At 39.5% G+C, this 16,557-nt stretch overlaps 1 protein-coding gene across 1 annotated transcript in view; it reads right to left on the bottom strand.

Moving 5' to 3' along the window:
- LOC106094969 (cubilin homolog) overlaps positions 1-16,047 on the bottom strand; it is a 30,630-nt gene extending 14,583 nt beyond the window's left edge. Inside the window, exons 1-11 of the mRNA XM_059371064.1 lie at positions 15,937-16,047; positions 15,386-15,860; positions 7,904-8,383; positions 7,574-7,852; positions 6,759-7,511; positions 6,372-6,695; positions 6,149-6,308; positions 5,893-6,089; positions 4,540-4,943; positions 1,224-1,541; positions 2-1,167 (exon numbers count right to left, since the gene is read on the bottom strand). Coding sequence (XP_059227047.1) covers positions 2-1,167; positions 1,224-1,541; positions 4,540-4,943; positions 5,893-6,089; positions 6,149-6,308; positions 6,372-6,695; positions 6,759-7,511; positions 7,574-7,852; positions 7,904-8,383; positions 15,386-15,860; positions 15,937-16,013 — 4,633 coding nt within the window. The 5' untranslated portion in view covers positions 16,014-16,047. The remainder of the gene's footprint in view (position 1; positions 1,168-1,223; positions 1,542-4,539; positions 4,944-5,892; positions 6,090-6,148; positions 6,309-6,371; positions 6,696-6,758; positions 7,512-7,573; positions 7,853-7,903; positions 8,384-15,385; positions 15,861-15,936) is intronic.
- Between the last annotated feature and the right edge of the window lie 510 nt (positions 16,048-16,557).

Genomic DNA, 16,557 nt, shown 5'->3' with positions numbered 1-16,557 from the left:
CTTGATTTTTGAGTACTATAGGAGGCCTCAAAGCCCTTGCCATTGCCCTGGCCATCGCTGTAAAACCTCACATACAACTTGTGGCTGGAACTGGTGATGATAATGTTGTCCCTTCTTCCGCAATGCCGTTCTTTAACGTCTTTCGAATACCGATGAGGTGAAATGACCAAAGCATCCTTGGTGCAGTTTTCCGATTCCTCCAAATCCAAGTGGCTTACCGTCAGCTCTATGCCCTGGCCCGGCTGTGTCACAATTTCCCACAGACACTCCATATTATTTGGATAAGGCTTGGGATGTTGAGGCGATTGGAATTCTCCCTCCGCAGCTCTCATTATGTTAATACAACCCACCATGGCATATTCCAATCGGAAATTCAGCAAATTGGTGGTTTGTTTAATCACCAAGGTATCAGAGGTGGAATTCATTGTCTGGCCCACACTTTGGACTTCCACAGTTTGATTGCCATCGAGAATCTTTAGTTTGGTCTTCTTATCTGATGCATCGAAATGCAAGAATTCCAAGCGTATGTGATTGCCTTTGGGAGCCTTTAGGGTCCAGGTGCAGTTTACCTCCTCACTGTATTCACTTGGGGGTAGGCCATAGTTGGGACTCTCTATCATGCCATGGGTTTTGGTCAATGTCGTTGTACAGTTGGAGCGATAGGATAGCGAAAAACCCCTCTCGCGATTGGTGTCATCTGTCTCGAAGGTCACTAATACCTCGTTGTAATCAATGTTATATTCCTTGACCTTATTCTCCTCCTCCAGTTCACATAGTGTGGCCACTCGGGTTTTACTTTCTGTGGTACCTTCGAATAACTGCAAATTGTCATAGCGACAATTTGGGTGTGTTTCCAAGTCCAAATCATCAATGGTAATGTGAATGGTGGAGCCCGGATGCACATGAATACGCCATTCACATTGGGCATTATTGGCATAAGGATTGGGGTAGTAGGGTGAGGTAATGATACCTCGATCCGATTGCAAGTTGCCACCACAGCCGTTGGAGAAGACAAACCAACGAATTTGGAAGCCTCGATAATTGACAAAGCTATTGGAGTGGAATCTCACATACATTTGATTGGTAAAAGAGGGTATGGCATGGGGTATTTTGGAGTAGTTGCCACAGAATATACCCAACAAAGATGAGTGATTAGAGCCTCCATTTCTAAGGCAAGAAATCTTGTTTGATCTTTTTAGATGCTTTATGCTCTTCGAACTTACCTTATTTCCAACCAATCACTGGAACAGTTTCTCGATGGCTCCACATCAAAGATTTCCACCTGCAGTTCCAACTGTGTACCCGGTGGGGTATTTATGATCCATGTACAATCCAAATCTTCTGTATAGTTGGCCGGCCAATTGGGGCTATTCAATTTACCTGTGGACGAGTGAATATTGCCATTGCATTGATTGCGTCCATCCACAAATTCATACTCCAATTCAAATCCATCCATGGCGTCAGTGGAATCGGAAACAAATTTCACTGTCAAAATACGCGAATGACTTAGTATAGACTCAGGCTTGTGGGCATCACAGAACCTGAAAGAAGAACGGAGAAAAAGTTAATATTATAAATCTGCCGAAGAGAGATTTTCTATGTTCCTGAAAGCGTCAAATTTCCTCCAGGTCCATTAGGTTCATAAAGAATGGTCTTCGTAATAAGGAAGTTCAAATCCTAAATAAGAGGTCTACATGTAAAACTGTAACGCCAAGGCTCCGCTAATGATGAGGTAACTCTTTATGCTAAACAGGACACATAGGACTACAAGCTCACTTATGCAAAATCGGTGCCGCATGAAGGGCATGCAAGATGATAGGAAATGCTTCCCATGCCATTGCCCGGCTTTCGCGGCTAACAGACCCCACCACTGAGGTGGGGACATAATACCAGGCATGAACCAACTTAGGGCGTGGTATAGAAAACAATTAAGGACGGCCGTACCGAACTTTGGGTAACCACCATCACCTAACACCTATTTTGTTATAACAAAATAGGATGATTACTATAATCATCCTATTTTGTTATAACTCCACTACCATATCCAGATCTAAATTGGGGCTGGTCTGGATCATATGCCATTCAGGTTCCGAGAACTATTATGCAAGCAACAGTTTCAGAGAAATGCGGCAATAAATTCGCTTATTGTGAGATTAAGACCCTAAATTGGAAGATCGGTCTATATGGCAGCTAAATATATCTATACAGTCTGATCTGGATCATATTTGGGTCGGATGTCGGAAGGCTTAAAACAACTCACTATTTCAAATTTCAATAACATCGTGTAATTAATTCAGCTTTTATGGGCTTCAGACCCATTATCGTCAGATCGGTCTATATTGCAGCTATATCCAAATATGGTCCGATTTGGTCCGTTAAATAACAGACACATGGACATCTTTAGATCGCCTTGGAACTTTGCGTCGATTCGAAATGTATATTCTTTTGTAGGGTCGGAAATCTATGTTTCGATGTGTTGCAAACGGAATGACTAAATGAATATATCCCTTTTTATACCCACCACCGACGGATGGGGGTATATTAATTTTGTCATTCCGTTTGCAATACATCGAAATATCCATTTCCGACCCTATAAAGTATATATATTCTTGATCAGCGTAAAAATCTAAGACGATCTAGACATGTCCGTCCGTCTGTCTGTTGAAATCACGCTACAGTCTTCAAAAATAAAGATATTGAGCTGAAACTTTGCACAGACTCTTTTGACCATAAGCAGGTTAAGTTCGAAGATGGGCTATATCGGACTATATCTTGATATAGCCCCCATATAGACCGATTCGCCGATTTAGGGTCTTAGGCTAATAAAAGCCACATTTATTATCCGATTTTGCTGAAATTTGGGACAGTGAGTTGTGTTAGACCCTTCGACATCTTCTGTTAATATGGCTCAGATCGGTTCAGATTTGGATATAGCTGCCATATAGACCGATCCTCCAATTTAGGGTCTTAGGCCCATAAAAGCCACATTCATTATCGGATTTTACTGAAATTTGGGACAGTGAGTTATCTTAGGAACTTCGACATTCTCCATCAATATGGCTCAGATCGGTTCAGATTTGGATATAGCTGCCATATAGACCGATCCTCCAATTTAGGGTCTTAGGCCCATAAAAGCCACATTTATTATCCGATTTTGCGGAAATTTGGGGCAGTGAGTTGTGTTAGGCCCTTAAACATTCTTCATCAATTTGGCTAAGATCGGTCCAGATTTACATATAGCTCCCATATATCTGATGGCCCTTAAGGCTGTAATCGTCACATGCTTATTAAGATCGATATAAAATTGTAGCTTCTATAGCCTTAAAAGGCCATATCGGATGGAAGATATATATGGGAGCTATATCTTAATCTAAACCGATTTTTATGAAATATGGCACACGTATTGATACGTCAAATAAAATGTTTCGCGCTAAATTGTGTAAAGATTAGACCAAAATTTTGGCTACTACAGTCTTAAAGGCCATATCGTATAAAAGATATATATGGGAGCTATATCTTAATCTGATCCGATTTTTGTCGAAATCAATAGCGTTCATCCTTGGTCCAAAAAAACAGAGTTGTACAAAATTTCATGACAATCGGATGACATACGAGACCTGTACCTTGATTACAACAATACATGAACAGACAGACGGACACAGCTAAACCGAACCAGGAAGTGATTCTAAACCGATCGGTATACTTATCAATGGGTCTACCTCGTCCCCTTCTTAGAGTTGCAAACAAATGCACAAAGTTATAATACCCTGTACCACAGTGGTGGTATAGGATATTAAAAAAAATTTAATCTTTACCAAGTAAGGCCGGGCCGAATTTAGTTGAAGGGCACAATTTTATTCTAAATACATACCAAACTTCTGTCAGACCAACAAAAAAAAAAGCTTCTGGAACCGAGAGACCGATTTATATGGGAGCTATATCAGTTTATAGACTGATTTGGACCGTAATTGGCACAATTGTTGAAAGTCGTAATAGAACACCACATGCGAAATTTCAGCTAAATCGGGCAATAATTGTGGCTGGTAAGGGCTCAAGAATTTAAATCGGGACATCGATTTATATGGGAGCTGTATCAGGTTATAGAAAGGAGATCGGTTTAAATGGGAGCTATATCAGGTTATAGACCGATTTGTTGTGGAAAGTCGTAAACAGAACACCGCATGAAAAATGTTTGCCAACCGGAGTCAAGAAGCCAAATCGGGAGATCTATCCAAATCTGAAGCGATCTGACCCGTTTTCAATCCCCAAAGACCTACATCAATAGTAAGTATCTGTGCAAAACATCAAGCGGACATGGCTAGATCGACTCAAAATTTCGAGAAAATCAAAAATATAAATAATTTATGGGGATCAATATTTCGAGGTGTTACAAACGGAATGACTAGATTAATATGCGCCCATCCTATGGTGGTGGGTTTAAAAATTCAGTGGTTCAGGGTACTTATGTAGTGGGCATTGCCCGACTTTTGTCTTTCCTTATTTGTTTTCCTAATTAATATGTCTCTGTCGCATACTTACCTTCCCAACGGGGTATTATTGTCTCCATTTGCCATGTTATCATATATCTCCACATAGTCATAGCTGCAATCCACCGACTCCTCTAGTTTAAATGATTTCCAATTTAATTGTATGAATTTGTTCTTGGGAGCCATTATGACCCAATAGCATTCCATATCGTGCATATATTGACCCTCATCGTTTGTGGGCAAGCGTATACTTAAGCCCGGTTTGGTATACATGCCGCCACAGCCATCTTTATCCATGGGCACTGATTTGTAGGTCATTTTGAAGCCTCGCCCCGTGGTGGTGGAACTTGTCCTAAGAATCATATGCAGGTAATTGGTTTTGGAAACAAAATCTATGGGAGGTGCTGATTCGCCACAATAGGGTCCCATTATATTTTTATTCATATCATCGTTGATCTATGGTGTTTAGAAAATAAGAAATTGAAAGAAGTAAAAGAGTGCTAAGTTCGGCCGGGCCAAATCTTATATACCCTCCAACATGGATCGCATTGTCAATTTCATCGAATGACTTTTTCAAATATATATGAGCTGAATCAAGTTATTGACCGATATGGACCCTACTTGTTATGGGTGTTAGAAGTCATAGAAAAATACTACATCCAAAATTTCAGGCAAATCAAGTAATAATTGTGCCCTCCAGAGGGTCAGAAAGCCAAATTGGGAGTACGGTTTATATGGCAGCTATATCAGGTTATCAATCGATACTTGGCACAGTTGTTGGAAGTCATACTAAAACGACATATGCAAAATTCAAATAAAATTGGATGAGAATTACGCCCTAAAGAAGCTCAAGAAGTCTAATCAAGCGATCGGTTTATATGGCTGCTATATCAGGTTATGGACTGAATTCAACCATACCTGACACAGTTGTTGGAAGTCATGGCAAAACGATATGTGGAAAATTTTAGCCAAATCGGAAAAGAATTACGCCCTCTAGAAGCTCAAGAAGTCGAATCGGGAGATCGAAACCAAACTTTGCATAATTGTTGGAAGTGATACCAAAACACCAAGAGCAAAATTTCAGCCAAATTGAATAAGCATTGCGCCCTCTAGAAGCTCAAGACCCCAGATCGGTTTATATGGCAGCTGTATCAGAACATGGGCCGATTAGGCGCATTTACAGACCTACACTTATAAAAAGTATATGTGCAAAATTTCAATCGCCAAGCCTTACTCCTTCGAAAGTTAGTGTGCTTTCAACAGACAGACGGACGGCGATGGCTACGTCGATTTAAAATGTCATATTTCGCAGTGTTACCAACGAAATGACGCAAAAAGTATGCCCCCATCCTATGGTGGAGGGTATAAGAAGAGAAAAGTATTATAATAGCGAATTCGTCCTTACTCCTAAACTGCTATAGGCACAATCTTCATCCTTATCCATAGCAGAATCTTTCAAATCGAAATCTTCAAAGTGCACAGCAATGAGCGTGTTAGGCTCCAGGGTTAACTTGTAGGCACAGCTAAGCTCCTTATTATTCAAGGCAGGATAACCGGGAGATTTTATGACACCTTCGGGGCTTTCAAAGATATAGGAACAGTCTGCGAAAATGCCAAAATGTATAGAAAAATTGCAAAGTGTATTTCAACACAAAACCTACCAGACTTGTATTTTATTTGAAATTCGGCTCCCGTTTTGCCATAGAATTTTACCAATACCTTGCCAGAGTCCGACATCACCTGCGGTGGCAAACCCTGATAATCTCCACAATATTTGGCTTGCAGGGTCTTTTCATTGGTGTCGTAATGGACATCATAAATCTAAGAAAGTTAATGTAAAATATTTTTGAGTTTCCTTCAGCAATTCTGAGTTTCCATACTCACCTCTATACAATCACTTTCGCCCATTTTAAATATGCGGAAGGTCATAGTCATGGCCTGATTTGAGGGCATGCGTAAATCATACTCACAGGATATGGAATCCTGATTTATGTGAGGCGATTGTATAATGCCCTCTGGAGCAGTATAAGTGCCACCACAACCTGGTATGCGACCCTCGACAGAGTAGAAAATTTGAAAACCCATATCGCCACCAACATTGTCAGAGTGGAAGGTTATGGAGGCCTCATTTGTGGGCAGTAACAAAGGTTGAGGATGACTGGAAGTGCAGAATTTCTCCAGAGACTCACCAGAAATGCCATCTTTGATCTGCAACAACAAAAAAAAAAATGCTTAAATAAATCATATTGTCCACATGCAAGTTGCTGTTACCTCTAAATAGTCGTAATTACAAGAGTCATGATTCTCAATTTGCAGGCTGAAGAAGGTCAATTTTAAACGCCTATCAGTGGGAGCTTTCAGCAACCAACGGCAATCCCTATTCTTGGGGTAATAGCCCGGTGATCCAGGACTAGATATTGTGCCATGCGTGGAGACATTGACAACTCCTCCACACTGGGGTGGTATGGAGTTCCATTCTAGGGAAAATCCCTCCCTCGACGTGGAGTTGTCCGATCTGAACCACAGATACAGATTATTGGTGGATGATATTATGTTGCCACCCAGAGGTCTGTGGGTGCCACAGAAACGCCCTATAATCTGAGAGGCAGCCGAACGCCCATCATTTATTTGCAGCCAATCGAAACGGCACTCGGTGGAATCCTCCAATTGGAAACGGGTAAAGGTTACATTTAACACCAGCGTCTCATTTGTGCGTATGATCCAAGCACATTGGGAATTATGATCGTAGAGATTTCCGGTGGGATAAGTCAACGTGCCGGTGAGATCGTTGAGAATGCCACCACAATCGCTGGTCTCCTTCTCACATTTTTCTCCACTAAACCCGGAAACGCAGTGACAGGTGAAAGAGCGATTGGTGGCTGTGGTTATGGGGCGACAACGGCCGTTATTGCGACATGGATTGGGACTGCAAGGACTGGGTACTGGCAGACAGGTTTCGCCAATAAAGCCCACAGGGCAGATACATTTGAAGCTATTGCCACTGTCAATGCAAGTGCCTCCATTCTGTAAAATAAAACAAACATTTCGAATAAAAACAATAAAGGGAAAAATGGGATTCCGCTCACCAAACAAGGCTGATTCAAACAATTGCGCTCGGTGCCTATCACACAACCCTTGGCACCTATGCCCGAGCCCACCATGCCAGCAGGACAGCTGCAAACTACTGTATTGGAAATTTCATAGCATTTGGCCAGGGGATGGCAAATATTGGAGGTGGCACAGGTGGTAACCGAACCTATGGCATTGTTCGAACCAGAAGTCTCCGAATTAGCGGTAGAAGATCTTTCACAGGTATGGCCATCACCAGTCCAACCCAAAGGACAATCTCCACAATGATAGGAACCCTAGGAAAGATGAATTGTTATCACTGCATTCTAAGACCTTCACACACTTACATAGGTGTTGATGCACTTAACCTTGGGACTCATACTACAACCGCCATTTTGCATAGCACACTCGTCGATGTCCTTGCAACTTACACCATTACCCGTTAGACCGGCAGGGCAAGGCGCACAGGTAAAGGATCCCGGAAGATTGACACATTTCGTCACGCAAGGTGTATGACTTGCCGCACATTCATCCACATCCACTGTACAAGCTGGTGACAGCTCCGATTTCTTCCATCCTTGATCACATATGCATTTGTAGCCAAAGGTGTCATTGCTGCTGACGCAGATGCCATGCCCACATATCTCCCAGGCAGAGGACTGCATACAATCACCTTTGCGTTGAGTGCAGTGAATGCCAAACCATCCGGGTTGACAGTTACAACTGTACGATCCAAACTGATTTATGCACAGTGCTCCATTTTGACAGCCTAAATCTGTGCCTGCATAAAGAGCGCATTCGTTGACATCCCTTTCACAATTGGTACCCTGGAGTGGAGGGGAAAACAAGACGACATAGATAATAAATGATTGTAGAACACTGATATGCTCTATTTTCCACATCGGGTATGAGGGCTAGTGGATTCTAAAAAATTTAATTTATCTAATAATCATTCAAAAGCAGCAGGGCTGTGCCGACTATTTATAATAGCCTACACCACCTAGTGCATGTAGTACTTTTTATACCCACAACCGAAGGATGGGGGTATATTCATTTTGTCATTCCGTTTGCAACACATCGAAATATCCATTTCCGACCCTATAAAGTATATATATTCTTGATCAGCGTAAAAATCTAAGACGATCTAGCCATGTCCGTCCGTCTGTCCGTCTGTCTGTTGAAATCACGCTACAGTCTTTAAAAATAGAGATATTGAGCTGAAATTTTGCACAGATTGTTTTTTGTCCATAAGCAGTTTAAGTTCGAAGATGGGCTATATCGGACTATATCTTGATATAGCCCCCATATAGACCGATCCGCCGATTTAGGGTCTTAGGGCCATAAAAGCCACATTTATTATCCGATTTCGCTGAAATTTGGGACAGTGAGTTGTATTAGGCCCTTTGACATGTTTCTTCAATTTGGTCCAGATCGGTTCAGATTTGGATATAGCTGCTATATAGACCGATCCTTCGGTTTAGGGTCTTAGGCCCACAAAAGCCACATTTATTATCCGATTTTGATGAAATTCGGGACAGTGAATTGTGTAAGGCCCGTCGACATCCTTCGTTAATTTGGCTCAGATCGGTTCAGATTTGGATATAGCTGCCATATAGATCGATCCTCCGATTTATGGTGTAAGGCCCATAAATGCCACATTCATTATTCGATTTTGCTAAAATTTGGGACAGTGAGTTGTGTTAGCCCCTTCGACATCTTTCTTCAATTTGGTCCAGATCGGTTCAGATTTGGATATAGCTGTCATATAGACCGATTTCTTGATTTATGGTTTTGGGCCCATAAAATGCTCATTTATTGTCCGATGTCGCCGAATTTTGGGACAGTAAGTTAGGTTAAGGGCCTTGAAATACTTCTGCAATATCGCACAGATCGGTCCATATTTGAATGTAGCTGCCATATAGACCGATATCTCGATTTAAAGTCTTGGCCCCATAAAAGGCGCATTTATTGTCCGATTTCGCCGAAATTTGGGACAGTGCTTTGTATTAGGCTCTTCGACATTTTTATGCAACTTGTCCCAAATCGGTCCAGATTTGGATATAGCTGCAATGTAGAGCAATATCTCTATTTAAAGTCTTGGCCCCAAAAAAGGCGCATTTATAATAAATGCAATAAATGCAGCTTTTATTGGCTTAAGACCCTCAATCGGCAGATGGGTCTATATGGCAGTTATGTCTAAATATTGTCAGATCACTATTTCTAATTTCATCGAAATCAGATTATAAATGCGCTTGTTCAGGGCTTAAGACCCTAAACCGACATATCTGTCTATATGGGCCATATTCGGCTTGCATATCGGGGCCTCTAGTACAAACACTGAAATTTCAGCGAAATCAGACAAAAACAAGTAAAAGCGTGCTAAGTTCCGCCAGGCCATATCGTGGGAACCCACCAACATTGATTCTGCTAAAGATTTATACAAAATAAAATTAGTTGAATGGCATAACCGAACGAGGATGATCGAGAGACCGGTTTTCATGGGAGATATATCAGTTTAAAGACTGATTTGGACCGTATCTGGCACAGATATTGGAAGTCGTAACAGAACGCCACATGCACAATTTCAGCCAAATCGTACAAAAATTGGAGGGAAGGAGTCAAATCGGAAGATTTTGTGTGAATGGGAGGTATAACAGGTTATAGACCGACTTGGACCGTACTTAACAATGTTGTTGAAATCACAACGAAACACCATATCCAAAATTTCGCCAAATCGGGAGATCGGTTTATGTGGGAGCTATATCAGGTTACACACCGATGTGGACTGTACTTGGGGGAGTTGTTGAATGTCATAACAGAATTTTACGAGCATAATTTCAGCCAAATCGGACAAAAATTCCGGATTCCAGTGGCTTAAGAAGTCAAATCGGGAGTTATGTTTATATGGGAGCTATATCAGATTATAGACCGATTTAGGCCGTAATTAAAACAGCGGTTTAATGTTCTAATAGAACACTATGTGCGAAATGTCAAATGCCAAATCGGATGAAAATTGAGGCTTCCAGGGGCTCAATAAGACAAATCTGGAGGTCTGTTTATATGGGAGATGTATCCAAATCTGAGCCGATATGACCCATTTGCAATCTCCAACAACCAACATCGATATTAAATATCTGTCCAAAATTTCAAGCTTAGCTTTATGCGTTCGAACGCTATCGTGATTTCGACAGACGAACGAACATGGCTAGATCGAAACAGAACATCGAGACGATCAAGAATATATATATACTTAGTGGGGTCTTAGACGAATATTTCGAGGTGTTACAAACGAAGTCACTAGCTTAGTATAATCCAATCCTATGGGGGTGCCTTATCGCCTTGAAATTTTTTCGACGATGAGAAATATATACATATTTGTTTGTTTTTCTTTCGAGACGAGCTCAATAATAGGAGATTTTCTTTGCAAATGGGAAAAGTAAGCCAGAGATCGCAACACACACCTCTATGGGATGCGTTTCGCCTTTAGTTACAAGAGTTTTCAATCATATTAAGTGTTTTAGCTTCAAGGTTCGTACGTTGGTGTATTGTATTTGAATCCTATTTATTGCGAAAACGCCTCTATGATACAAATACCATATTAACCGCGCTCGACAAACCTTTCGATTAGCTGTACTTTTCCCAATGCATGTGTTTTCGTGTAATGACATATTTTTTATACGACTTACATGGTGCACATGAGTTGTGTGCATCTTTTGAAAATTGTATTGATGGTTTCGAATGCTAGACAACGGCAACACACCTAACATGGTTGAAAAGTCTTCTAACCAAAGACGAAACGCGTCCCATAGTTGTTGGTGTGAAATGTGATCTCTAGCTTATGTTTTCCATTTGCAAAGAAAATCTTCTATCTTTGAGCTCGTATCGAAAGAGAAACAAACAAATATTGGGTTGCCCAAAAAGTAATTGCGGATTTTTCATATAGTCGGCGTTGACAAATTTTTTTCACAGCTTGTGACTCTGTAATTGCATTCTTTCTTCTGTCAGTTATCAGCTGTTACTTTTAGCTTGCTTTGGAAAAACAGTGTAAAAAAAGTGTATTTGATTAAAGTTCATTCTAAGTTTTATTTTTTTACTTTCTTTTAAAAAATCCGCAATTACTTTTTGGGCAACCCAATATATTTATTTTCCTCCAACATAAAGTCCTGCCTGGGTCCATGATGGGACCTACATCTAAATCTGAACAGATTTCTATGAGATTTACCGGTGATCAGAGATAAGAGACATAAGAGAAACCTTTGTGACAAATTTTTTGAGAATCGGTCAAAAAATGACCAAATTGTCAAATCGGACGAAAATATATGAGAACTGTATCTAAATTTTTGCACATTTTAACCAAAATCAACATACATAGTTAAAATAAAAGAAAAAGACATTGGACGAAATTTAGAGAAAATTTGTTAAGAAATACGCAATGACAATCGCTCTAAAAGTGAAAATCGGACGAAAGTTATATATGCAATATATATACATATATGTGAACCGATTTCTATCAAATTTACCTGTACTTATAGGAGACTTTTCAAATTTCGTGAGAATCGGTTAATAGATGACTATACTATTGCAATATTAGATCAAATCGGATGAACATATATATGGGAGCTATATCCATATCTGAACCAATTTTCTTTATTTTCAATAGCCTTCGTCTTCAGGCCAAAAAAGACGTCCGTGCCAAATTTGAAGACGATCGGAAGAAAATTGCGAACTGTACTTTGTACACAAATTATTATGGTCAGACAGAAGGACGGACATAACTAAATCAAATTAGGAAATCATTCTGAGTCGATCGGTATACTTATCAATGGGTCTAGGTGTCTTCCTTCTGGGAGTTAAAAAAAAATCACTATGTTATAATACCCTGTACCACAGTAGTGGTGTACGGTATACAAATCGAGTAAGCATTTTTTATTTATTCTGGAAGACAAATGTCACCTTGCTTTAACAGGTGAATACAATGGTAAATGACGGATTCATAACGATATCAAAAAAGATACAATCCACGTTTTTCCCTTCTCCTCTAAAAAAAACATATAATCGAGTTAGGCCCTTATAATATCCAGCCATCGATATTTACTTTGAAGGGCCGGAAATGGATATTTCGGAATGACAAAATTTAAATACCGCCATCCTTTAGAGATACTTAAAAAGATGTACTTCAAATGTTCCTTTCAATAATAGACATTATCCAAATAGTCAATTTTTGCTACAATATGCAATGTTAATTTTCAATGTACCAATACACATGTCTTCAATTATTTTTATTTTATCGAAAAACACTTAGGTTTCATTGTAATTTGCAAAAATTTTTGGTTTCCTTTCAGCTTCTGTATACTTTTTCTTTGAATTGTAAAATATTTCGTTGTAGCATTAAATTATATCTCATGGCCTTTTCAGCTCTTGCAATACTCCTCTAAAAACGAATTTTATACGCCCATAGATTTTGGTTGCTCTAGAGGGTATTATAATCTCCATTTTTACGCCAGGGGGGAGAGCAACAAACTCATTGATGATCAATGTTTTTTCTTTTTTATACCCACCACCGACGGATGGGGGTATATTAATTTTGTCATTCCGTTTGCAACACATCGAAATATCCATTTCCGACCCTATAAAGTATATATATTCTTGATCAGCGTATATATTCTTGATGGGCGGCCACTCAGTGAGTTGGCTTTGAAAATATATATCGGATTCGTGTTCCACTTTAAAAACCATCTTATATGAGCCTCATATTGCAATAGTCAGAAAATACTTACTATTTGGGTGGTGTTGTGGGGGTGGCGTAGCCCCGTAGAAACTTTTCACGAATATTGATATCAAAGTCGTGCTTTACTCCCAAAAGACCTTTCATTTGAGCCCCATATTGCTATGGTCGTAAATTTGTCCCCTTTGGGGAATGTTTTTGGTGAGAGGCATCCCCCCAAACACTTGGTCCCATATTTGGATATCAGATATCTACATTCAAATACCTTTTATTTAACCCCCAAATTCCCATGGTCAGTAAATAAGTCCTGTTTGGGGGGTGTTTTGGGAAAGGTGTGGACCCCCAGAAACGTGGTCCCACGTTTGGATATCAGATTCGTATACTACTCGCAAATACCATTCGTTTGAGTCCCATATTGCCATTGTCGGTAAATATGTCCGATTTAGGGGTGTTTTGGGGCTTAGGGTGGTCCCCCTAGCACTTGGTCCGACAATTGGATATCAGATACGTTTTCTTATCCTAAATACCTTTCATTTGAGTCCCATATTGTCGTGATTGGTCTAAATATATGTTCGGTAGGTTTTAGGGTGGGGCAGCCCCCCTAGGTACCCCATCCGAAATTTGGATACCAAATTTTAATTTTTAGGGTACTATATGAGAGCACACAAAATTTCGCTTAAATCACAATACCCATCTCCGAAATCTGACGTTTCTGAAAATTAGGGTAAGGGGAGGGTCCACCCCCCCTTCAGATATCAAAAAATGTAATATCCTATTTTCACCACGGGGTCATTATGCACCATCTATGAAAATTTCAAGAAAATCGGTTCAGCCGTTTCTGAGTCTATAAGGAACACACATACATACAAACAAACAAACAATTAAACCTACAAACAAACACAAATTGATTTTTATATATAAGATAGGGTCGGAAATGGATATTTCGATGTGTTGCGAACGGAATGGCAAAATGAATATACCACCATTCTTCGGTGGTATAAAAAATCAATTAATGGTAAATATGTAAAACGTCTGGGAAAACGATCGACGCACAATGGGATAGAAACGAATTTGTATATGCCTGCTAAGTTTGCCTGGGCCGAATCTTCGAAACCCACCACCATGGAAATGGTTAAAATGGTAAAAGTTTATATTGGGTTGCCCAAAAAGTAATTGCGGATTTTTCATATAGTCGGCGTTGACAAATTTTTTCACAGCTTGTGACTCTGTAATTGCATTCTTTCTTCTGTCAGTTATCAGCTGTTATTTTTAGCTTGCTTTAGAAAAAAAGTGTAAAAAAAGTATATTTGATTAAAGTTCATTCTAAGTTTTATTAAAAATACATTTACTTTCTTTTAAAAAATCCGCAATTACTTTTTGGGCAATCCAATACAAAATAAATTTAGTTGAAGGGCATAATTTTATTTTGCATACCAAATTTCTGTCAAACCAGCAAAAATTAAAGCTTCCAGGAACCGAACAAGGATAATCGGGAGACCGGAGTATAAGGAAGCTGGATCAGGTTATAGACTGATTTGGACCGTCCGTACACCACATACAAAATTTCAGCCAAATCGGAGAAATTGCGGCTTGTAAGGACAATTACCATATGTTGTCGCATTAAAAAGAAAATCGAAACAAAAACGCCTCCGTAAATAGCAAAACACCAAACCAAACCAAAATTTCAAAAAATAAAAATTTACAGTTTAATATTTATGAAACCATTGGATATATTGTATACCTCCACAAAAAAAAAAATGTTGGAACCCGAGCAACGATTGGAAATGGCAAGGTATTCAACTTTAGGGACTTGCCAAGAGGCGACCGGATCACCTAGGGCCTTGAAGTTTGCACATGGTTTAGATAATACCTCTGCTTTAACCATTTTAAGGAGGTATCTCTATCCGTTCTCAAAGGGCATATTTTTCCAATTTTTTTTTCGTTCTTTGCGTTGGTCGTTTTTCCAAACTTTTTCCATATTTATTGTTTTTTTATGCAACACCTACTTTTTGCCTATGCAATTTTTCCAAAATCATTATCTCAAGCACTTCTTCAGTATCCTGTAGAGGTATTGAATACTTCCGATTTTATCTTTGCAACTTACTTCAAAATTTTTAGGACACTTGCACATATACGTGCCAAACACATTAAGACATTCTCCACCATTCTGACATGGATTACTGCTGCAATAATTTTTCTCCAAACGATCGTACAAATCCTGTACCCGGCCTTCGACATTTAACAAACGCGTCTTGTAGCGTCTTAGCATCTGATTAGCATTACGAGTACGATTTTGTAGCATATTGAATTGAGACTCCATGCCATGGGGACCAAAGACTGATGTTTTAATGCTATTCACATCTTCAATCAATTGCCGAAGAGCCTCCTCCTCTTCTTCGGTCCATTCGGCAGCACCACCACCATCTGATATACGCCCCTTTTTTGATTTCAGCAACAAATCCAATATGTCATATTCATCATTGATATTTAAGCGAGATTTGCCTTTGAGCACAAAGGAGATGTTACGGTCCAAACCAGATTCAAATATTAAATGGCCATCTTTGGAAATTATTTTTGGACTAAAGAAAATAAAATTTTTTATTCAACCAGGATCTTTAAAAGATAATCCACACACACACACACGCAAAAACTCACGAGTTAACTAAAGCGTTAAGAGGAGACAAAAAGCAACACCATATCACCAAGGTTACCACTTGAAAGTGGGACCTCATTTTTTTTAAAGAAATTCTTTTTGTTATAAGAAATTGAAAAGGATATATATTTCTTCTTTTTTTTTCAAATCCTTTAATACATTTTAGGTTTCACTGCGTTAAATATTTTTATTTATAAATTTTTGAACCGTTCTCTTCGGCCGTTCGATTAAAACTAAGCTCTGCTTGGTTTCAATGCTGTCCATGTCATTTTAGGGGGCGTATGCTATTTATTTTGGGGTTTAAACGCATTATCTCCACAGCCACCCTTCATTAATTGAAGACATTCTATGTCTATGATAGTAAAATTTTTCTGTTTCACCATAGATTGTGAATAAAAATTTTATACGGCAAATACACAAAAGAGAATCTTTATCAGTTCAGAGCTGCACGTCGGAGCTGCAACGGCTGGTGAGGAAAGCGAAACAGACAGGAAACGAGGTGCTACAATTCGTGGGGTAGTACCAACCCTAATAAGCGGGGCCAAGCCCTGGCAGAGTTCTTGAATTCTAATAAGACTACCAGAGCGGCAAAACGTGCCTCATGAAAGCTTTTCTGCAAACAG

This window comes from Stomoxys calcitrans, chromosome 1 (assembly GCF_963082655.1).
Source record: "Stomoxys calcitrans chromosome 1, idStoCalc2.1, whole genome shotgun sequence".
NCBI classification, from domain to species: domain Eukaryota; kingdom Metazoa; phylum Arthropoda; class Insecta; order Diptera; family Muscidae; genus Stomoxys; species Stomoxys calcitrans.
Note: the sequence above shows the minus strand (reverse complement) of the source record. Positions and strands in the feature narration are given on the sequence as shown.